At 42.4% G+C, this 24,202-nt stretch overlaps 2 protein-coding genes across 5 annotated transcripts in view; one reads left to right on the top strand and one right to left on the bottom strand.

The window, feature by feature from the left end:
* LOC143289563 (uncharacterized) overlaps positions 1–3,539 on the top strand; it is a 16,678-nt gene extending 13,139 nt beyond the window's left edge. For all 4 annotated transcript variants that reach the window (XM_076598580.1, XM_076598577.1, XM_076598579.1 and 1 more), the window contains one exon: positions 3,342–3,539. In XM_076598580.1, coding sequence (XP_076454695.1) covers positions 3,342–3,364 — 23 coding nt within the window. In that variant the 3' untranslated portion in view covers positions 3,365–3,539. The remainder of the gene's footprint in view (positions 1–3,341) is intronic.
* A 7,621-nt stretch (positions 3,540–11,160) lies between these two features.
* Positions 11,161–24,202, bottom strand: part of LOC143289960 (kinesin-like protein KIF14) — a 53,388-nt gene continuing 40,346 nt past the window's right edge. Inside the window, 5 exon segments of the mRNA XM_076599229.1 lie at positions 11,161–13,224; positions 20,254–20,335; positions 20,814–20,954; positions 22,558–22,716; positions 23,957–24,111. Of these exon segments, the coding sequence (XP_076455344.1) occupies positions 12,746–13,224; positions 20,254–20,335; positions 20,814–20,954; positions 22,558–22,716; positions 23,957–24,111 (1,016 nt within the window). The 3' untranslated portion in view covers positions 11,161–12,745.

The raw sequence follows: 24,202 nt of genomic DNA, 5'->3' as shown, positions 1-24,202 counted from the left end.
ACTGAGAAGCAGCTAGAGCATTTCCCTTGTTAATGTTCATAAACCTCATCTCCCATCGCTAGTCAGATAACTAATGACAAACTAACAGCCAACGCAGAAACATCAAGTAACAGAAACAAGACAGAATATTGATATATGGTGTGTGTTTTTTTAAAGAAGATTAATAAACATACGCCAGACATAATTCTTAACAGTAGGGACGGAAGTAAAACGAAGGTTTCACACCACCCGAAAATCTGAAGCTGGAACATTACACACAGAGAGATACTGGTCGGTTTCCCCAGCACTGATTATCTCACCTGGTGTCCCAGAACTGATCCGGTTGCTGTGCTGCTCCGTACTAGCCTATTGCCCATTTTCGCCTATCGCTAATGATGATCTGATCACAAATCGCCTCTTCCCGATTCGCCTGCTGCTGCTCCTCCTTGTTCGCCTATTCTCCGATTTTGCCTATCACTAATGGTCAACCTGAATTCGCCCGTTCCCCTGTTTCGCCTTTGTACAGGGTCATTTGTTCTCTGTGTGTGTGTGTGTGTGTGTGTGTGTGTGTGTGTGTGTGTGTGTGTGTGTGTGCGAGAGAGAGAGAAAGAAAGAGATAGGCAGACAGACAGACACAGAGAGAGAGAGACAGAGAGAGGGAGAGAGAGAGGGGGGAGGCAGACAGACAGACAGACAGAGACAGAGAGAGAGGGGGGGGGGCAGACAGACAGAGACACAGAGATACAGAGAGAGACAGACAGAGACACAGAGATACAGAGAGAGACAGACAGACAGAGACACAGAGATATACAGAGAGAGACAGACAGACAGAGACACAGAGATACACAGAGAGAGACAGACAGACAGAGACACAGAGATACAGAGAGAGGGAGGAGGAGACAGAGACACAGATAGAGAGACAGAGATACAGAGAGAGAGGGGGGAGGCAGAGAGACAGACAGAGACACAGAGATACAGAGAGAGAGAGAGAGAGAGAGAGAGAAATGCAGAGACAGACAGACCGATAGACAGACAGAGAGAAAGAGAGAGAGGCTGAAATGCTGAATAAATGAAACGGGAACGGTGGGTAGGCAAAAGGGAACAAAAGAATCAAACATCAAGTAATGAGTCACTCGGTCAAGGTGTCGGCACAGTCAAGCAGTAGGCGACACGGGAATAGGCTAATCTGACCTGCTCATCTGGTTTGGTTTACACCACTGGTAGGGGTTGAACTGGACTGATTAGATTTATAGTGTGTGTGTGCGTGGGGGGAGGGGGGGGGGGAGGGGGCCACCTGTCAAGACCTGCACTGACCAGGCTTTCAGTAACATCGGTCATCAAGGAGGTATACTTACAGTAGTCATCTGTCCCGTGTTCGTGCTTCACACACTGGCGGCGGGGCGGGGCCTGCTTTGGTGGGGTATCAGGCAGCGTCATTGTCACTGTGACGTGTCAGATTTACTCACTTTCGGTTGGGTTTGACTAACTGTGATTCCAGACCTAAGATTCTTTTTACATGTTTGTGTTCACCGATTGCTTTAGGTGAATTTGTAAATTTGTAGAGGTTGAGATTTCTCATTTAGAAAATGCACTTTTTTTTCCTTTTCAAATTTCTACTGTTTCATACCAAACTTTCATTGCAATGGAACATTCATGTTTTTTGTCTTGCAAGATTTTTCTAAGAGTCTGACACAATGGTTTCTAGTTAAGTGTGCAACTCTGAAGTCCAGCATTATTTTTGTGTGTGTGTGTAAATATTGCTTTCCACAATTGTAGCTATTTATAGTAGCAATAGTAGTGAGTAAAAAAAAAAAAAAAAAAAAAAAAGGATTTTGCATCCTATGTATGTAATAAAAGGTGGTCTGTCTATTTTTCCACAAATGATTTTAAACTGCAGAGCGAGATTCTTTCTCTTTTTTTTCCTTCTTTTTTTATTTTTTTTTTTTTTTTAATTAGTTATTATTACTTTGTATCTGTACTAAAGATAATACATTTACGATAAAACTGGAATGCATATTTTTGCTCTGGAATTGTACCAGTCACTGGACCGTCAGAGTCAGCAAAATTCATTCATTATCATGTTTGTGCATTTCCTCAATAGCTGAACGATACAGGGTTCACAAAATGTTAAGAACCACTTGCACAATTTTCGTCTTCGGGGCTAGGTAAATTGATGCTGAATTTTTAGCAAACAGTGGTCTATGTGGCCATGTTGTGAGCGCCACACAGGTATTTTCTGGCACTTGCAATTCTCTTTTCTTTTTTTCCTTTTTTTTTTTAACAATAAAACCCCTCAACTATGGTTTATAAACCACGGAATAAATGTCCATTTTTGGATGAAACATCTTTTTTTTTCTTCTTTTTTTTTTTTAAATGCTTTTTTTCAAGTAGTGTGAGGTGCATGTGGGTTTGAATCAGCCGTTTGTGAATTAAATGAGAGGCCAGTAGGACACCACCCCACCTATCATCATCTGAATTATATCTCGGTTTGTTTGGTTGTTTTTTTGTGGAGGGTTTGTTGTTGTTGTTTTTTTTGGGGTGTGGGGGTTGGAGGAGGGGGTTAGCATAAAAATTATCATGAAAACATATTTGTTTTCTTATCAAATGGTCCTCAACTTTTTGTGAGCTTTTGTGATAGTAAAGTGTATTTCTTGGGTAGTGAAGTCTGTATTTCTTGGCGAGTGAAATCTGTATTTCTTGGCTAGTTAAATCTGTATTTTTTGGCTAATAAAAGTATGTATTTCCTAGCTAGTGAAGTCTGTATATATTGGGTAGTGTATTTTTTGGGATAGAGAAGCCGGTCTTTTTGTCGGGTAGTAAAGTCTGTATCCCTGGGGTAGTGAAGTATGTTGTTTGTATTTCTTTGGTAGTGAAGTCTGTATTTTTTAGAAGTGGAGTGAAGAGTGTTCCCTGGGCTGTCAAGTGAAGTGTATTTCTTTGGGCAGTGAAGTGATTTCCTGGGCAGAGCAATGAAGTGCATTTCTTGAGCAGTGAAGTGAAGTGTATTTCTTTGGGCAGTGAAGTGATTTCCTGGGCAGAGCAATGAAGTGCATTTCTTGAGAAGTGAAGTGAAGTGTATTTCTTTGGGCAGTGAAGTGATTTCCTGGGCAGAGCAATGAAGTGCATTTCTTGAGCAGTGAAGTGAAGTGTATTTCTTGGGTCACGGGTGGGGTGAAGTGAAGTGTATTTCCTGGGTCACAAGTGTATATTTCTTAGGTAGAGAAGTGTGTAATTCTTGGGTTTTCAAAGTAGTTTTTTTTCATATATATATAGATATATATAGATAATATGTGTGTGTGTGTGTGTGTGTGTGTGTGTGTGTGTGTGTGTGTGTGTAATAAAGACCTTTCTTTGTGTTGCAGGCGGAGAGATGTTCAGCTTCTGAATTGCCACACACAAAACAAGGTGTGTGGAACGCACAGCCTGTTTCATGCTCAAGGGGACAGTATCTGTTCTGTTGCTGACAAAAGTGGTGTGTGCTCATGTTAGGGATGTGAAGTGAACGACTGTTCGTTTTGTTGTTGTTGTTTTTTTGGTATTATAAATTGCACTGTGTTTCTTCTGCTCTTCATTCTTCTTCTGTTTAATTAATGTCTGTTCAGTCTTAAGTGGTACTGAACAAAAGGCGAGTGTGTGTGTGTGTGTGTGTGTGTGTGTGTGTGTGTGTGTGTGTGTGTGTGATGTGGTGTGGTGTGTGTGCATGTGTGTATATGTGTGTGCATGCATGTGTCTGTGTGTGTGCATCTGTATTATGCACAGAAGTGATTTCACAAACCGTCTCAAGTTCACTACAAATAAATGAATCAAAGAAGAAATGAATAAACAAAGAAACAAATAAGCAAAATATATATATATATCAAAACCAAACACAATTGCAAAATAGTGCTTTCTTACAAGTAAAAGCAATTAACATTAACAAATCATGCACTTCAGAAAAGGGGAAAAAAAGCGCAAACCAAACCTCCACCTGTCCACACACACACGTTACTTTACTGTATTGCATTGCTCCGTTTTTTCTCTGTCAGAAACTCTGGCTGCTCTCAGCGGAAAGAGCATGTCACCATATTTTTTGTCTGCATGTGCACTTGTTTTTGCTATCAAAGTGTTGTTGTTGTTGTTTTCTGCATAATTTTGCCAGGAACAACCCTTTCGTTGCTGTGGGATTTACATGCTCTACGTGCATGCTGCAAATTTTACCTCTGTTTATCATACCATGCAAAAGACTAGCACCCAGACCACGACTCAAGGATCAGTGGAGGTGGGGAGTAAAAATGATGGTCTGTATATGGGGCTCGAACCCATGAACACTTGACTCCTGGTCGGGCATATTACCACTGGGCCAGCCACTCCACTATACACCATGCACATCAAAATAAAGAAAAAATGATGAAACCTGCAGAATGCACTACATGGTATGAAACTGATGTCAAAGCCTGCTTCAAAAATGTTTTCAGATTTTCTCTTGAAGGCGACAGACATAAAAAAATTTTAAAAAGGCGGTTAGTTCCAATGGTCTTGACCAATGCCATAAAAGAACATGGTCATGAAAAAGTCACATTGAATGGCTTGAAGGATTCTGAACTAAACCATAATTTCTCTTTATTCTTCTGTTTGGAAATCTTCTTTTTCTTCTTCTTCTTTATTTTATTTATTCATTTATTAAAGTTTTGGACATTTATAAATCTTTATATCTTGTTGCTTACAGCCCAGTCACCTGAGCCATATCAGGTCTGAAAGACTGTAAATATTCATCCTGTTGCAGTCAGATAATGTTTCATACAGTTATTATACAGTAATTCTAAATGGGTTGTGTTTTTCTTTGGTTGGTTGGTTTCTTTTTCTTTTTCAGAGGTACATGTGTGTGGGGTTGGGGGTGGGTGATATGGGCGAATGCGTGTGTGCTTGTACAAGTAAGTGTGTGGGTGTGGGTGGGTGGGTGTGTGAGTGTGTGTGTGCCATGGAAGCTGCAATATGTAGCCTAGAAATGAGTGTGTGAAGGAGGGATGGGGGGTGCAGGGTAATTTGTGTGTGTGTGTGTGTTGGTGCTCATGTACGTTTATGTGTATTTGATTGTGCTTTCATAATTGTGAAACTGCATGTTTGTTGCATATCTGTTATGCATGTGTGTGTGTGTGTGTGTGTGTGTGTGTATGTGAATGTGTGTCTGCATGTTTTACATTTATTTGCTTATTTATCATCATTGTTTGTTGTTTTTTTTTTGGGGGGGGGGTTTTCTTGTGTGTGCGCATAGAGTTGACTTCATCAAGATTTTGCGCCTTATAAATATTATTAGTAGTAGTAGTACTATTTTTATGACTTTTTCTTTTTTTTCTCTCAAGGCCTGACTAAGCGCGTTGGGTTATGCTGCTGGTCAGGCATCTGCTTGGCAGATGTGGTGTAGCATATATGTATTTGACCGAACGCAGTGACGCCTCCTTGAGCTACTGATACTGATACTTTTTCAGAGGGTGAGGGGGACAGGAGAGAGGTAACTGAAGTTCGCAATAATCGTACTTTAACTGAGTTAGTCCCGAATTTCGGCCAACACAGATATGCCTTGTTTGCATCAGTTTTTCAAGATACAGTAAATGAAACCAGACTTGGTTTCCTTTACATAAAAATACCCCTCTCTCACTCTGTGTATATATATATATATATATATATATATAATCTAATTATCTATAGATAATTATATTCAGGTAAATACAAAGCCTGAGTTGAGACATCTTCAACGCTGCTCATGGCATCTGAACCGCACTCACACACATCCATGACACGGACCAGACAGACATCTCCAACCGCCAACGGTCTATCCATCATGCTCACTCCGTAACACAGCAGCCACCAGTGGCAGTTTTCATCATTACTGTATAGTACGCCGTTTATTTCGTCAGCTTCCAACATCAGACTACATCGTATGGACAGTTACATTTCCTACACTGTCTTCCAATCGGAAGAGTAAAACATCAGAAATTAAAGAAAACAAACAAAACAAAAACAACAAAAACCCCAAATGACAGTTTATACATGTGAGCCAAAAGACCTGCAACAAAACATAATTTCCAACACCAAATGGCGTGAATTATAACCGCACAATAAACTCTTTACAGTTACCAGCATGAATGACATGTAATAATATCTATGTCTCTGTGTCATCGTTGTTCGTTTGGCAGCAAAATATCACAATACCAACACCAATCCGAGATGTGAACAGACATGCACTGAGTGTTTAGCACCATCCAGACAACACGGCCAGCACTTCATTCCAGCCACTTTCCCCACAAAATCCAGTGATGAAAGTCCTCCTTTCCCAACAAACTGACAATTATTATTATCATTATTGTTGCTTATTGTCCAGCCGACCGTCTACACAGGGCCATATCAGGACTGCCCAACTACACAAATGTACAACTGCATTACACACAAAACTGTCACATCCATAGCAACAAAAACAATTAAGGTAAACCTACAAAACACAGTTCATGACACATTTTCCTAAACATTTAACTCCTAAGGGCAAGTAAGATTAGGCCATGCTGAGGAAGTCGGCCATTTCATTAGAGGTGGTTGTTTTTTTATGTAAAAAAGAAAAAAACAATACTTCGAGCCAAACAAAAAATACATAAAAAGGCCATATAGGCAAATAACATTGCAGAGTGGACAGCTAGTGCCCATCCCAGTGTTTACTATTTCACTACCTTATTGCCTGAGCAAAACAGCACAGATAATACATCATAGAGAACAAAGTGTCAAGGCTTGCTTGAAACAAGAATGGACTAGGAAGGCAGAAAAAGAAGACAACAGTGAATAAAGTAAAAAGGGCAGAAACAAAGAGAAAAGAGGAAATTTCTAGCACAGAATTTCCAGAAGGCAGAGATGCTATTTATACTGAAAGACCCCCCTGACATCCCACATGGGAACAACAAACTGAAAAATCAAAATGTGTAGGAGTCAATGGGCTAAATGCATAGGGAGAATATATGAGCACAAGTATCAAGACAATTCAACCACCAAACAAAACACTATTGATTCAGTATCAAGAAAAATTCAACCACCAAACAAAACACTATCGATTCATTAGGGGGAAAAAAAACAACAACAACACTGCTTTTTTATGTATCCCCACCTGAATGTGGTAAAATTGGAATGCTAATGAACATTGTTATCTATTTATAACAAAACTTGTCAAAATATGAATATAGAATGAAAAAATAAATGCTTTTGTAATGTTCACACAAAAACCAACACCTGTAATCGAAGACCTACCTGCTTTCCATATATGAAACACACCGGTGGCTTCAGATCTTACAACCATTTTTCAGACCTGACTGATCATATATTCAGACGGTCTGATAATCATCAAAAACTCACACAGAAGATCTGATGTAAGCTGTATTTAAGCAAAAGAGAATGTATACCAAACATTACTGACTCTGATAATCATGAATACCTGAGAATGGATAACAAGCACAGCAATTAATGACTCCGCACAGCAATTATATTGGAGAGGGAGTGGAGAAGGGAGAGGCAAGGAGGGTGGGAAGTGGAGAGGGAGTGGAGAAGGGAGAGGCAAGGAGGGTGGGAAGTGGAGAAGGGAGAGGCAAGGAGGGTGGGAAGTGGAGAGGGAGTGGAGAGGGAGTGGAGAAGGGAGAGGCAAGGAGTGTGGGAAGTGGAGAGGGAGTGGAGAAGGGAGAGGCAAGGAGGGTGGGAAGTGGAGAGGGAGTGGAGAAAGGAGAGGCAAGGAGGGTGGGAAGGGGAGAGGGAGTGGAGAAGGGAGAGGCAAGGAGGGTGGGAAGTGGAGAGGGAGTGGAGAAGGGAGAGGCAAGGAGGGTGGGAAGGGGAGAGGGAGTGGAGAAGGGAGAGGCAAGGAGGGTGGGAAGTGGAGAGGGAGTGGAGAAGGGAGAGGGAGTGGAGAAGGGAGAGGCAAGGAGGGTGGGAAGGGGAGAGGGAGTGGAGAAGGGAGAGGCAAGGAGGGTGGGAAGTGGAGAGGGAGTGGAAAAGGGAGAGGCAAGGAGGGTGGGAAGTGGAGAGGGAGTGGAAAAGGGAGAGGCAAGGAGGGTGGGAAGGGGAGAGGGAGTGGAAAAGGGAGAGGCAAGGAGGGTGGGAAGGGGAGAGGGAGTGGAGAAGGGAGAGGCAAGGAGGGTGGGAAGGGGAGAGGGAATGGAGAAGGGAGAGGCAAGGAGGGTGGGAAGGAGAGAGGGAGTGGAGAAGGGAGAGGCAAGGAGGGTGGGAAGGGGAGAGGGAGTGGAGAAGGGAGAGGCAAGGAGGGTGGGAAGGGGAGAATAGGAGGGAAATTGGGTAGAGGGTTGAAGGAGGAGAGGTTGGGGGGGAGGTGGATGATAGTAATGTGGGAACAGGAGGGAAAGTGGGGAGGGTGGGGGGAGGAGAGCTGGGTGTAGGGGATACTAATGTGGGAATAGGAGGGAAAGTGGGGAGGAGAGGGAGGAGGGGAGGTGGGGGGGGGGTGGAGGATAGTAATGTGGAAATAGGAGGGAAAGTGGGAAGGGGTGAGGGAGGGTAGATGCGGGAGGGGGTGGGGGACGTAGAGGTGATGAGGGGGGGGGGGGGGAAGGAGAGAGTGTGAAGAGAGTAACATGGAAATGGGCGGGAAAGTGGGGAGGGGGTGGGGGATGTAGAGGAGGTGAGGGGTGGGGGATGGAGAGGAGGTATGGGGGATGGAGAGGAGGTGAGGGGTGGGGGATGTAGAGGAGGTATGGGGGATGGAGAGGAGGTGAGGGGTGGGGGATGGAGAGGAGGTATGGGGGATGGAGAGGAGGTGAGGGGTGGGGGATGTAGAGGAGGTGGGGGATGGAGAGGAGGTGAGGGGTGGGGGATGGAGAGGAGGTATGGGGGATGGAGAGGAGGTGAGGGGTGGGGGATGTAGAGGAGGTGGGGGATGGAGAGGAGGTGAGGGGTGGGGGATGGAGAGGAGGTATGGGGGATGGAGAGGAGGTGAGGGGTGGGGGATGGAGAGGAGGTGAGGGGTGGGGGTGTAGAGGAGGTGAGGGGTGGGGGACAGAGAGGAGGTGAGGGGGATGGAGAGGAGGTGAGGGGTGGGGGATGGAGAGGAGGTGAGGGGTGGGGGATGGAGAGGAGGTGAGGTGTGGGGGATGGAGAGGAGGTGAGGGGTGGGGGATGGAGAGGAGGTGAGGTGTGGGGGATGGAGAGGAGGTGAGGGGTGGGGGACAGAGAGGAGGTGAGGGGGATGGAGAGGAGGTGAGGTGTGGGGGATGGAGAGGAGGTGAGGGGGTGAGGGGTGGGGGACGGAGAGGAGGTGAGGGGGATGGAGAGGAGGTGAGGGGTGGGGGACAGAGAGGAGGTGAGGGGGATGGAGAGGAGGTGAGGGGTGGGGGACGGAGAGGAGGTGAGGGGTGGGGGATGGAGAGGAGGTGAGGGGTGGGGGACAGAGAGGAGGTGTGGGGGATGGAGAGGAGGTGAGGGGGTGAGGGGTGGGGATGGAGAGGAGGTGAGGGGTGGGGATGGAGAGGAGGTGAGGGTGGGGGATGGAGAGGCGAGGGGTGGGGGATGGAGAGGAGGAGAGGAGGTGAGGGGTGGGGGACAGAGAGGACGTGAGGGGTGGGGGAGGGTAAATGTTGGGTGGGGACGGAAAGGCCAGGAGAGGGTGAAGAGAGTAACGTGGGAATGGGGAGGGAAAGTGGGGAGGTGGGCAGCAGGGACACAGGACTGTCCTGGGGTCTGTTTATTCCACTGTTTTCAGCGGAAAGAGCAGACAAGATGGTGGAAGGGGAAGGGGGGAGAGAGGGTAGGGGTGAGGGGGGTGGGGGGTGTGCGGGGTGAGGGGGGGAGTGTGAGGGGGAAGTTGTGGTTCCAAATATCACTCTTGTTCACTTTAACATTCATGATAGAAACGTTTTCCTAAAAAAAAAAAAAAAATCCCAACAGTGGTGTACATCCACAAGCGATCATGACCATTATTCATCTTCCGTGGTAATTATCCTGATCAAGCACTGCATTGCACAATAACATTTCAAAATGAGTAATATAGAATCCTCCAAGTTTTTCGGCAGTGGAAATATGAACACATAAAAAATAACATATTCATGCATACAATGTTAACAAAGAGACGTGTGAACACATGACAGTGTTGAGGAAGAGGGGACGTATGTCAGCTGTATAAACACAAATGCTGTCAGCAGCTGTCTCTATTCGTTGTATGAAACATTCTTTCATCTTGTATAATGATGCGTTCAATCATACTCTTTCTCAGTTATTGCTGATTATTAAAACATGCACACACACACACAAAATATCTGAAATGAAAATAATAAAACCTACACTACCACAAAGCACTGGTTTACCTTAAAGAGCGATAAAGTATAACATACACTGGATGGGGGAAAAGAAACATTGAAAGCACCAAACACCTTCTTTTGATTCGGTCTCTTCCACCACAGTTGTGCTGGAAATGATCTTTTTCCCCTCTACATGCAACAACATTAACTCTCTCCATACAAACGGCGAAAGAGACAACGTTAACAGCGTTTCACCCCAGTTACCATCATCAAAATATTGCAAGCGGAAGGCTCTTATACTGAAGAGGGGAATGTTGACAAAGAATACCACAGTTCTGACGATGGAAGCTAAAGGTTGGGTCATTCAGACACCCACTGGACATCCGAGGGGTCTGTGTAGAGGAGAAGAGAGGACTGGCCGTACTGAGTAAGTTAACCTATATGCACACACGCACATACACTTTATATACTGAACAAAACATCACTCAGTCTGGGTCACTCATTTTATATGTCTGCTTTTTTCACTGCTGGCCGCTGGCTTGGATATCACGTAACAAAAGGGTGAACCAATAATCATTTGTCAGGAGACTAACTTCAAATTACCAGACAGACGTATTATTTGAGGAGTTATGAAACAGCAGAAAGCCTTTCATCTTTCTGCACAAGCACATCACACTCCATCTCCCTGGTGCTGTATGCCAGCTTCTGTCAACCAACAAGACCCTAGTCAGAGACACAGAAAAGCTTCCCTTTATACACAACACACACACACACACACACACACACACACACACAGAAAACTCTGTTCTTTTACACACCTCTACACAGGCAGGGCTTCTGAAACACAGAAATATGTGTCCATAACACTTTCAAAATGGAAAGGACGCAGTACACGTTTGTTAAGTTTATTCCTGGGACACTTTTTAAGTTTCTTTTTTTTTTTTTTTTTTTAGAAGGAGCACATAAAAAGAGTGAAAATCATATGCACTGCATGTTTGTCAAGTTTATGCCTGGCAGATCATAAAAGTTTTAAGAACAAACATATAAAAAGATTGAAAATGGTGCTTAGGAGCTCCAGTCTGATCCAAGGATCTTGTGTACCAAAGATCAGTTGTTTCCCTTCTAAGAACCCTAACAATTGTGACTTGAAGGTGTGCCTGACTTTATACGAGTGTAGAAATGTATACTGGATAAAAAAAATTTTAAAAAAGTGTAGCATTACAGTAACAGTCTCATAGTAGTCTGAAATCCTCCTAGAATCATAGAAACAGTCCCCGAACCCCCCAACATTTTTAACTTAACAGAAAGCCCAGCATATAGAATAAAATACACAAAACAACATTCATTCAACGAAACAAATACAGTCAAGGGTTTTGTTTTATATCTAAATATACAGCAGCAGATCTACACAAGAAAGTCTTCCTTCACAGATAAACACACAAAATAAATAAAGACAGAAAACCCCTGTTCCTTCAAAGAGATAATGCCCTCTACTGCCACACTAAATCCAGCCACGTAGATATATCATCATCATCATCATCATGAAGGATGTATAAAGCAAACCAGAAACATTGCTTGTGATGAACTGAACACTGCAAGAAAACAGTTTCTGTTTCAGTGTTTCAAGGAGGAGTCACTGTACTCAGACAAATCCATAAGCGCTACACCACATCTGCTGGGCAAATGCCTGACCAGCAGTATAAACCAACACGCAAGAAAACAAAAGAGAAGAGAACCAAGTCACCAGCCGTGACAAAAGTGAAACGAACAAGGTTAAACATCAACTAAACACAGCTAAAAGCAATATAATCCTACCAACAGGGTACACAGCAAGCATCATTCATGATGCCTCGATTACAGTGCCCCTTTTACCTTTCTTGGCTGTATAATTGTCATGTCTGACAATGTTCATCAGAACAGCAAAGGAGGCAACTGCTGTCCCAACATCCCACCAACTCACCCTGTCCGTGCGTCCATACCCCCTCATCATCAAGACATTATCCTCATGATTGTATGCATCCTTGTCTCCTTCTGCACCCCACATCCATAAACAACAAAAACCAAAATAGTAAAATAGTATAGTATGACGGTCAGTCATGTCCGACTATGACCATAAGAACAACAACTGCTGTCCTTTCTATCTGGGCTATACTTTGATGACAGTGGGCAGAGTCTTGCCCAAGTTATCCCCTACTCTCTAGGCCAAGAGGGGCTTTAGGACATTAGGCAGTGGGGATGGTCCACAAACCTCAACTAGCCACACAAGCAGCAGCTCTAGCAGCCAGCACAATCTTGCCTCCAAGTTTGAAAGTCATGGTCGTCCAGAAACGACGAAACTGGAAATGGATTCCCATTGCAGTGCAGAAACCACAAATCACACAGCTCTCACTTTGCTGGTGGCCCAACTGTAAGCTTGTCTCAATCTCTGATATAAGTGAAGTAACTGAATGAATTAAAAAAAACATTTCTTAAATGAAAAATCTTCTTTTTTTTTTAAAGCCACCCCCCCAAAATCAGCTGTCTAAAGCACTGCTGGTCAGAGCAATGTTCCTCCTGACAGAGGCCTGCTGCAGGTGCATGATGGGACTGCAGCCCAGTTTGCCAGGCGAGGCCGGCAGCATGCGCTTTCCCCGGGGCAGGCCGGGTCCCTGCTGGTCGTCAGGGCTGCTGACTTTCACCTTCACCTTCCCCACCCGCTCCATCAGCCCTCTGGTGGAGGACACCACTTCCTGCACGGCAAAGTCCAGATGCTCCGCCTGGGAATCAGTCAGGGTGGAGACAGAGTCCAGGCCGGGTGTCCTGGGCTGGGACAGGCTGGGCGTGCTGTGTGCAGCGCCGTGAGAGGACTGGGGGGACAGGGAGGTGTCCAGGAGACTGCAGGACAGGGAGGAGGAGCTGTCGGAGGAGGAGGAGGAGGAGGGAAGCAACTGCCGGGCCCTCCGCTGGATCAGTTCTGCACAGCGGTGGATGCGACGCACGTCTTGGCTGTCCCCTGTTGGTGCACAGAACCAGTTTTGCTCGGCAATTAGTTTCCACATAGATGAATAAATATGTATTGAATTGTATTGGTGAGTTACGATTAAATCTTGCTAATGATAAATCCCTCCCTGTATTCCTCTTTTTGATAATAAATAATAAACTACTGGTTCATTATGTGCTGAATGTGAATTGTGATGCAATGATTGAAAAGAACAAAACCTTCTTTGCATGGGGAAAAAATATAATAAAAAAAATAACTGCTTCTTAACCTTATTCTGAACACGTCTAACATGATAAAAAAATAATTCAAACATTCATTTACATGTGCATTGTTCTGATTATTAGGCAACAATGATTCACTTCTAATAAATAAGGAATGCAGTTTACATTGCTTTCCACAGACAATTGCACACAAATATTTCAAGAGTGTAAAATCACAACAAACACTCACAAACACTAGACACAATACCACACATAATAAAACGAGTTCCTTGCAAGCTGACTGTAATTTGGGAGCAGCTAACCACTTCAAAACTAACAACAAAACAGCACTTCGGGACGGTCTTGTCCTGTGCCTCTCTATTTTTACCACATATTCTTACATCCTATTTGAATTCTTTATGCCACTGGAAAAAAAACAAACTAGCAACCCTTGGTGCAGCAGCACTGCTGATTCCATGAAGGTGATTCAGCTTCACATGCCATAAATGTCACTGTGTCCACCACATCCACTTGACAGACGGTGGACCCGGCATATTTCTGTTTCAGTTTATCAAGGTGTCACTGCATTTGGATAAACCCATATATATACCACATTCGCTAGACAGATGCCCAACAGCAGGATTACCCAAGGTACTAGTCAGGCATTGAGTGCAAGCATATATATATCTGTGTGCCTGTCGGAGCGTATTTCTTCTACAGAATCTTGGCAGTGGACAACACTTTTGTTGTCATGGGTTCTTTTCTCGGTGTGCAAAGTTTATCATCCCATCCGAATGACTAGACGCTCAGTTTGATTTTCCAATCAAACTTGGGAGAAAGGGTGAGAATGGAATTCAAACCCAGACCATCACAGACACTGTACTGACAGATAAGTACCATAACCATTCTGCCACCATCCTAGCATGATGCTAACTCACATCTGATCTAGTGACACATGGATCTTTTTCTCGACAGTGTTCTTAATATTTCTTGCATGCATTCTGTGACTACTTGAACGAAAAGAGTTCATCGCTGTTGGTCTTACACTTCGACATCATGGCATCAAATGAGGTAGACGGGAAATCAACCTCTGTTCAATGCATGCTGATTGAGAAGTTAGTTGTGACTGGCTGAAGTCTGGAAATGGAAATGCCCACTGGCTGAGGACAATACTGGGTCAACCACACCTTGACTTGTCTTCACAGGTTTGGAGACACTCCCAACCCAACCCTCCAGCCCAACCCACAAAAAAAAAAGATTAAAAAGTCACCTGACCATAACATTTTCCACATGAACTTAAAAAGTGTAGCAAATGCACTCAACCATAGAAAATCATGTTCAAATCATAGCAACTGGCAGATAACTAATGTTGAAATTACAATATTTTTCCTTCAGATTTTGACATTGGACTTTAGTTTTACTCTGGAACTACTTGCTGTTGTTTATTCTTTTCAAGAAATAATGTATTCTGTACAAATTCCCAGTTTTACAAACAGGTTATTTTACTAACAAATAATGCTAATGGCTAGACCTGACTCACAGTGCTTTTGTACTCTCAAATCTGGTACTAAACAGACATGTAACAAGAGAGGCAAGGCCTTCAAGACTCACTTGTGATACACTTAAAAAAAAAAAATCTTAAAATGTGTCCTGTATTTGTTATTATAAAGCTTCGGGTTTAAATAAATAAATAAATAAATAAATCAATTGCGGTATTTGCAGTGAGAATGCTGTTTAAATCATATTATTCTGGTGTATCTTGGGCATTCAAAAAATCTTTAAGGGCAATAAAAAAATTCTTTTTAAGTCCGCGGTAAAGGAGACGTGGCTATCGCCGCAATCACACTGCAACATTCAGCCGTTTTCTCTAGATCTAGATAGATGTACAAGTTCAGTTACACCCGCCGGGAATGTAGTACGACTCAATTTCAATTCAATTTCTCTTTTATGTTCATTCTAGTTTTATAGTTTTAAAGTTGACATGAAAATTTAGTATTTTGTTAAACTAATAAAATGTAGAGCCAAGTACAAGTACTTCTAAACATCATATGAAGTGAAAAGGACTTCATTTTGAGAAAAGTCAAGACTGGAAATTTTTTCGTTTCATCAATTCAAGGGTATTAACTCACATGGTTTACAATTTTTAACTGTGAATTCCAACTGATTCTGTGGATACTTTTATGGCAGTTTGGGGCATAATCCAGTAAGTGATGAGGCGTTCACAAATCTTTCTCTGAATAAATATTTAACAGTCTCCTTCTCCAACTTTCCATCACATGTTATCATGTATTGTCCATTGAATATAGGACCGAACGGGCAGGTCAACAACTTGAAACAAAATGGCGTCGTTCACATTCGCGAAGAATATGAGCATGAGCTTTGAATGTGTATAAATATGTGTACGCAACTGATTTTTGCCCATGACCTTCAGGGCTCACCAATAGATCTATAAAGTCCACTCGTCGTATTGACTTTAGTATTTTCCGAAAAAGACCACTTGGGCGAATGAACACAGTGAAAGCCCTGTACACTGAGAGTAAAACACACAAGCTTTTTATGTATTGAGTATAATTTCAAAATGTAATGTTTAAGATGAGAAAGATCAGTTTAAAGCAAATTAAGTCCCCTAGCATTAATTACAGATTAATTTCCCTTTTTTACTATCTGCACCAAAACATTTGCAAAATAAATAAAACTTCCATGCTTAGCAAAAGAAGTTCCTGTTTGAACAAAAAATTATAATAATGACTGCTTTTGTTGTTGTGTCAGAATATCAAAGTGCCAAGTTTAGAGTAAATGCAGTCTGCATATAATTTGGCTTCTTTTTTTTTATTTTTTTGTGCCCATCCCAGAGGTGCAATGTTGTTTTAAACAAGATGATTGGAAAGAACTGAATTTTTTCTATTTTTATGCCTAATTTGGTGTCAACTGACAAAGTATTTGAAGAGAAAATGTCAATGTTAAAGTTTACCACGGACACACAGACACACACACACACACACACACACAGAGACAACCGAACACCGGGTTAAAACATAGACTCACTTTGTTCAGACAAGTGAGTCAATAAAATGCACTCAATTAAATATATTTCTTTTCCTTCTCAGTTTCTTGTTTGTGGTTATTTGGGGGGTACTTTTGTTGCTGTTTTTTTCTCTTGAGAAAAGGAGCAATAACTATATGGAAGGTTGATACAAGAAATCATATCAGCTTCTGACAGCTGGCAGCAGTGCAGAAGACACTGATAGAAATATGTTTTTTTCATTCAATAAAGGTTGCGGCCCTCAATGACGGGGATGCAGAGAACACACACTACGACACAAAATGTCAATTATTTCAGTATCAGCAGCAGTGCAAAAGACACAATAAAAGCCACAGCCCCTCATAAAGAAGACGCAGAGAACACACAATACATGTTGTCACATTTTTTCAGTACCAGCAGTGCAGAAGACACAATAAAGACCATAGCCCCTCATGAAGAAGATGCAGAGAACACACTTACAATACAGGTTGTCACATTTTTTCAGTATCAGCAGTGCAAAAGACACAATATAGACCATAATCCCTCATGAAGGGAATGCACAGAACACACATTCCAACACAAAATGTTTGTTCTGTTTTTCTTTTATTGATTGATATGGATATAGTCATGGAGACTTAACAAAATGTCACAAATTTTCAGTACCATCAGTATGGAAGACAACAATAAAAGCCACAGCCCCTCTTGAAGAAGATGCAGAGAACACACATCACAATACAAACAAGCTGTCACATTTTTTCAGTATTTCCAGTGCAGAAGACAGCAGGCCCTGTGTGTGAGCGGAGGCCAGACGACGGACCCACCTGTGACCAGGGGCTCAGTGCACTGCACCAGTAACTGGGCCGTCTCCGCCAGGGTGGACACATGGGTCAGCAGGGCCTGCAGGCGCCTGTAGCGGGCGTGGTAACATGGGGCCTGCTCCCCGCCCTCCACCACACTCATGTCAACCTCCACCTAACAGGCACAGATAAATCTCCCTTCCATCTAACAGGCACACATAAACATGCACCTTACCCCCGAAAACAGAGTATGGCTGCCAATATGGCAGGGTAAAAACTGTCGTACATGTAAAAGCCCACTCGTGTACATACGAGTGAATGTGGGAGTTGCAGCCCATGAACGAAGAAGAAGAAGAAACCTCCACCTAACAAGCACACATAAACCACCACCTAACAGGCACACACACGTTCATACATAAAGCCCCTAGAATTCCCCTAGCATTGGAGGCACAAAGCAAGTTTGTTTTTTCTATGAAAAGCAAGCAGCATCTTATAACAAGCACAAAACAAAGAGATGGGTAAGGCATCAGAACTGTAAGCTGAATGAATCCATGAACCCATTGTGATCCAAGGAGTCAAGGAGTCACCTCCTCCCCACCCCCACTCCCCAAAAATGATATAAAAATTACATTTTGAAAGACAAACTTAAGGTGTTTGTAATCTTTGAATTCAGAGAACAATTATGTAGGTATATTCACTTCTTTCTTCAGAATCATAAAGTCCACTGGACATCTTTAAAATCTGAAAATAATGATGTATAAACACATATTCATTTATTTCTTCAGAAACAATAAGTCCAAAGGAACTGCAGTAAGTCATCCTCAGGACTGATTTATTCTTAATACCCAGGTACTGAAATTCACTGTTTCATATGTGCAAACATTAGAATAAAATGTGAATAAACTAATGTTGAGTAATTTACAGGTAAGATATCTGCACACCCAGACAGAAAGAAATTTCTTCCAATGACTTTCAGAAATGTCCATCTCTTTCACGACTTTGCCAACATTCTGTGAGCTGTACAACACATTCTGATGCCTTTCGTTCCCACAGAAACACCAGCTTTCATCCCATGTTAATTAATTCTATGCTTTTATCTGCAGCCAAGTTACAAATGATCATATCATTGCACTGAGAACAAGCTGACTGCGTATACCTAAACTCAGAATATGAGCACAGATACTGATTTCATGCATTAGCTTTTTCCCCATGTAGCATGGTATACTTTAACCCCTTGACCGCCACTGATGAGTATCTTCTTCAGTGAAGGCCTGTCAACTCACCGACAGAAGAAAGAGATTACATGTCAGAATGTCAAATCACCATTCTGTATAAGGATATCTTCCTTCTATTCACTTTTTTTTTTAAATGCATAAAATATACTAAAAGCAGTTACTTCAAATTCATGTCACACCGATGTAATTTCACCAAGATGCAGCAGTCAAGGGGTTAAAATAAAAAGGTTCTACCCACCGCCCCAAAGAGGTGAAGGAGCAGCCAGATGGCTGACGCAGAAACATGAAATATCAAAGGCAATCACTTCTCACTGAAACCGAGGGAAGGTAGGAAAACAGTTCCTCATGTAAGCTGGGTTCCTACATGTTGAATTTCATACACAAAAGCTAAAATTTTTCTAAAACCTTCAAAACACCAAAGGGTCAAAAATATTGCATCAGAAACATGGCACGCATGGTATTTCAATCTGCCACATGGATGAGAATAGTGATTTCCTCTGAAAAAATATTTTGAGGATCAGGGGGTTTTTTGGGGTGTTTTTTTTTTCCTGTTTCGTTTTGTTTTTCATTCATGATCATTGTTCAACGAATTCAGGTGGGATGTTCCATTGCTGTGCTTCATTACTAACACAAATGATGTATAGTTTCTTGTTTCAGTAATACTAGGACTGAAAATTTGAAACTATTACAAACTTGGGTGGGTTTTTTTTAAAGACTGTTACTTGTTTAGGGACTTCAAAAAACCATGCGCTTTTTTTTCTTTTACATTTAAAATTTTTTTTTTATAAATACTTGGATTCTTAAAAGCTTTTAAAACCTGTATGGACACTGAAAAGTGGTACCAATCTGATCTACCAATAAGCAGGTTGGAAGTAAATTAAATTAATATGAGAGACCAGGGTTCATGCAGATTTTCCATCACAAACTTCTAAAACCTTATTGAAACCATCAAAAACCCCAAAGACTTAATGCTACTGTGACGGCAAAAAGGCATGGTATTTTGAGAGTTGTTTTCTCTTCCTTGAACAAAGCTGACCTGCTACACAGATGATAACCACAATGTCAGTGGGAGAGATCCTTTTATTATGGAGGTCTTGTTGTTACTCATTGTTTTATTTCTAAATCTGATTCTGGTAGAACATTTTGCTGCTGTGCTTTATCAGTTACTGTGAGAAACAATTGGGTTTTTCATAGATAAAAGTCAAATTTCAAAAATGTTTAACTCTTTCACCGCCATAGACGACTTTTGTTGACTGACAGTGCACAACCACAGGTGACTTTTGTCAACATCAAGGGGTCTTATTAATAAGACCATTTTTTCACATTGTAACAAAGCATGACAGCTGCAGCCAGTTTCCCACCAACAGAACAATGACCAACCTTTGCTCCCTGACCCAGTTTGAAGTGAACCAGTCCATTCTGTTGTTTTGACATGAACCGAAGCCCGTGACTGAGAGCATCACTTCTAAAATGTTTGGCGCTGAGGAGTGTTTTTCACACAGAAACTTGGTGGCGAAAGAGTTAAAAGCCTTGGTCATATTTTTTTCAAGACTGTAAAGGACTTTAAAAAGGCATGTAATTTTTTTCCAATTCTTAAAAGCTTTTAAACCGTGCATGAACCCTGGTAAGTGGTAACTGATGAGATCCAAGCTGGCAGGGTGGAAGTGGAGTGTGTTAGGACAGAGTCAAGGAGAGATAGTGGCGTACATACAGCGTAAGACTCTACAGACAATAAACAATACAGTACAAAACAATACAACACAATACAATACACTATGGACACTGACCTGCACGTCCTGACAGGCCTGCAGAAGCAGCTTGGTGCACACCACCTGTGTGACCTACGTCCTGAGTCACAACACTCACCTCCTGTCACACACACACATATACCAATATACACACATATACACACATACACTTATGCATTCACACACACACACACACATGCATGGACACACACACACACACACACACACACACACACACAAATATACACACATACACAAACACAAATGTACACACACACTCACGCACATGCACACACACATATTCATACACAGGAAAGTTATAGTTATAATTTACTCTGTCAGTCCTGTCCATTGTTGCTCTTTCTTCTCACGTATTCTCCAAGCATATGCACACACACACACAAAGGCTTGCTGTTGTTTTTTATCCCCATTCAATATCATGAACAGTAAAACCATGTTTAACTGAAGAAAGAAACACACACACACACACACACACACACACACACACACACACACACACACACACACACACCACCCGTGGAATAACTACTGTGAAGAAAGAAAAGAAGAAGAAAAACAAACCAAGGGCTGCAACACACCTGGGACAGGGCAGAAGAACCATCAGCCAGGTGAGAGGCGGTAGCCTGGCAGTTCTCCAGCGTCTTCATGCCTCCCTGCAGCGTGCGGTCCAACAGTCGCTCACAGCCCCTGAGAAAGGCCCGGCACACGTCCCCCCTCAGCTGTACAACACCCCACCACCACCACTACCAGTCAGCAATACTTCATGCACATACAGGGAATTTCTCTACCTTCGTAAAAACGATAAACCACCAGTCAGCAAACCTTCATACATGTACAGGAAATTTCTCTACCTGGGAATAGACGATGAACCACCAGTCAGTAAACTTCATACACATACAGGGAATTTCTCTACAAGGGTATAGACAATGAACCACTGGTCAGTAAACCACACACATACAGGGAATTTCTCTACCTGCACAGAGTTGATAAACCAGTCTTGATACACACCACCTTCCTACACAGGTGGAGTGGTGGCCTAGTGGTTAACATGTCCGCCTAGCAAGTGAGAGAATCTGAGTGCATAGGATTGAATCCCACACTTGCCAGAGTTTTCTTCCCTTCCACTAGAAGTAATAAGAATTAACACAAGTTTTACTGTTTGAAAGTAAAATGAATGTGGTCATGACAATGCTTTACGAATCTGTCACATACAGTCGAGTGCTGGTCTGGTGGTAACGCATCCCCCTTCGAAGTGAAAGAATCTGAGAGCACAGGATCAAGTCCCACACTTTCCAGAATTTTCTCACCCTCCACAAGATCTCAAGTGGTGGCATGGACACTTGTCATTTGGATAAGACAATATACTGAGGTCCTGTGTATAGCATGCACTCAGTGTATGTAAAAGAACTTAACATACTGGTTGTCCATGGCAAAATTCTGTTAAAAAAAAAAAGGAAAAAAAAGAAGTCCACTTTAATAGGAATACAGATGCACTTGTAGGCAGAAAAAAAAGAGAGTGGTGCTGTACTATAGCGACACGCTCTCCCTGAGAGCAGCCTGAATTTCACACAGAGGTATCTGTTGTGACAGAGAAATACAGCACAGCACAGCACAGCACAGCACAGCACAATACAACAAAGCACAGCACAGCACAACACAGCACAGCACAACACAACACAGCACAGCACAGCACAGCACAACACAGCACAGCACAGCACAGCACAGCACAGCACAACATAACACAGCACAGCACAGCACAGCACAGCACAATACAATACAACACAGCACACCACACCACACCACAACACAATGCAACACAGCACAATACAACACAGCACAACACAATACAGCACAGCACAACACAATACAGCACAGCACAATACAACACAACACAGCACAGCACAGCACAGCACAGCACAGCAAAACACAACACAACACAACACAGCACAGCACAATACAACACAGCACACCACACCACAATACAACACAACACAACACAGCACAACACAATGCAACACAGCACAGTACAATACAACACAGCACAGCACAGCACAATACAGCACAGCACAGCACAATACAACACAGCACAGCATAGCACAATACAACAAAGCACAGCACAGCACAGCACAACACAACACAACACAGCACAGCATAACACAATACAGCACACCACACCACACCACAACACAATGCAGCACAACACAACACAGCACAGCACAGCACAGCACAACACAACACAGCACAACAGAACACAACAAGCACAACAGAACACAACACAGCACAACACAAATTGTGAGTAATATGCTGGCAGTAACCACTCACCTGTGAGGACTCAGAGTCCTGAGTGAACTGCTCCAGACGCACAATGCGTGTCTTGGTGGCCAGAGCCAGCTGACCACAGGTACAGCACAGGCTGAGCACTTCCTCCGACAGTTTGCACGACGATTCTTGTACCAGACTCCTCAAATCTGTCTCGTAGCCCTGATCAACATAAAGTTGTTGTTGTACGTACTTTTTATTTGGTGCTGTCTGAATGCTGGTATTTCTTATTGTAATTGCTTTTTTTTTTCCCCCCCTATTTTATATACATGTATTACACAGATCATCATGTTGGGATTATGCAAAGATCAGGCTCCTGCCTTTTTTTTTCTTTTTTTTTATGACAGCAGATGTGGTGTAGCGTATGTCAATCAGTCTGTGCAGTTTGACATCTCCTTGAAACTGGAAACTGAAACTAGTTGCTGATAAAGCATTCTGACAAGGACAATACATGGACAATTCCAGACACTATGCCATTCCGGCAGGAATGACTTGGTGAACAGGAAACAACAGGAAAACAACACTGCTTTGATGCGCAAAGGCTTGACACATCAGGTGACATTGGAAAGGAAATAAAAGTTAATGCTGAACAAAGATAGGATAAACAATGAAGGAGCTGGTTTCAAGTATGTGAAAGGACAAAACAAGCGGCCAACAGACATTCTTTTTATTCTTCTTTATCTTTTTTTTTATCCTTATATCAAAATTCAATTTAATCTTTCTATTGCCATAATATGATGATTTGTTGAATTTTATCTTCTTGTTCTGATTTTTTTTAAAAACAACCCTTATATTGTTATAATTTGATGATTTGTGGGATTTGTTCCTTTCTGTTAAAAAACAAACAAATCCTGTATTGCTCTATTTGGATGATTTGTGGGATGTTCATTTATGCAACAAAAAAGTTTAGTTCTGAGCATGTTGAATCATTGTTAAGTTGTGAACAATGAAAACCAAAATAAAATGGACACTTGAGTGCAACAGTGAAAAAAAAATCAGAGGAAAGAAGATGACATTAAAAAATTAAAAAAACTTCTAAAAATAAAATATTTAGAAAGGACAGTTGTTGTTTTTTTTTTAGCTTGTGGTCACGATAACAAGACTTCATTTTTTCTCTTCTTTTTTTAAAATTTTTTTTATAAACACCCAAAGATAAAGGAAATAAAAACAACAAAATGGATCCCCAAAGCGGCAGCATCTTCACCACTAAATCACCATCATCAAAATGACAGCACGCTCCTCAGATCTCACATTTATTGAAAACAGTGTCTTTGGCAACAAACCCTCTGGTGAACACAAAATGTCACAAATTTGGGGGAACCAAAACAAAAACAAAAAAAACAAAAAAGGCCAAGGAAAGTAAAAAAAACCAAATTATTTTTTTAAGAATGAAAAAGCCCACCTGAAGCAGGTGAGACACCTGAATGCCGACAGTGCGCACGTGGTCAGTGAGGCGAGACAGGAGGTTGTGGAGGAGGGGCGTGTCGCGGTCAAAGGTGGCGGCCCACAGGGAACAGTGAGAGGCCAGGAGGTGAAGGGTGCTCACCATCTGCAGGGCTGGGTCACACACAGCACCACACCTTCACTCATGTGGCATACATCGCGACAAGGCACTGTGTGAGTCGCACAGCACAACATATTCACTCAT

Source organism: Babylonia areolata, chromosome 14 (genome assembly GCF_041734735.1).
Source record: "Babylonia areolata isolate BAREFJ2019XMU chromosome 14, ASM4173473v1, whole genome shotgun sequence".
NCBI classification, from domain to species: domain Eukaryota; kingdom Metazoa; phylum Mollusca; class Gastropoda; order Neogastropoda; family Buccinidae; genus Babylonia; species Babylonia areolata.
Note: the sequence above shows the minus strand (reverse complement) of the source record. Positions and strands in the feature narration are given on the sequence as shown.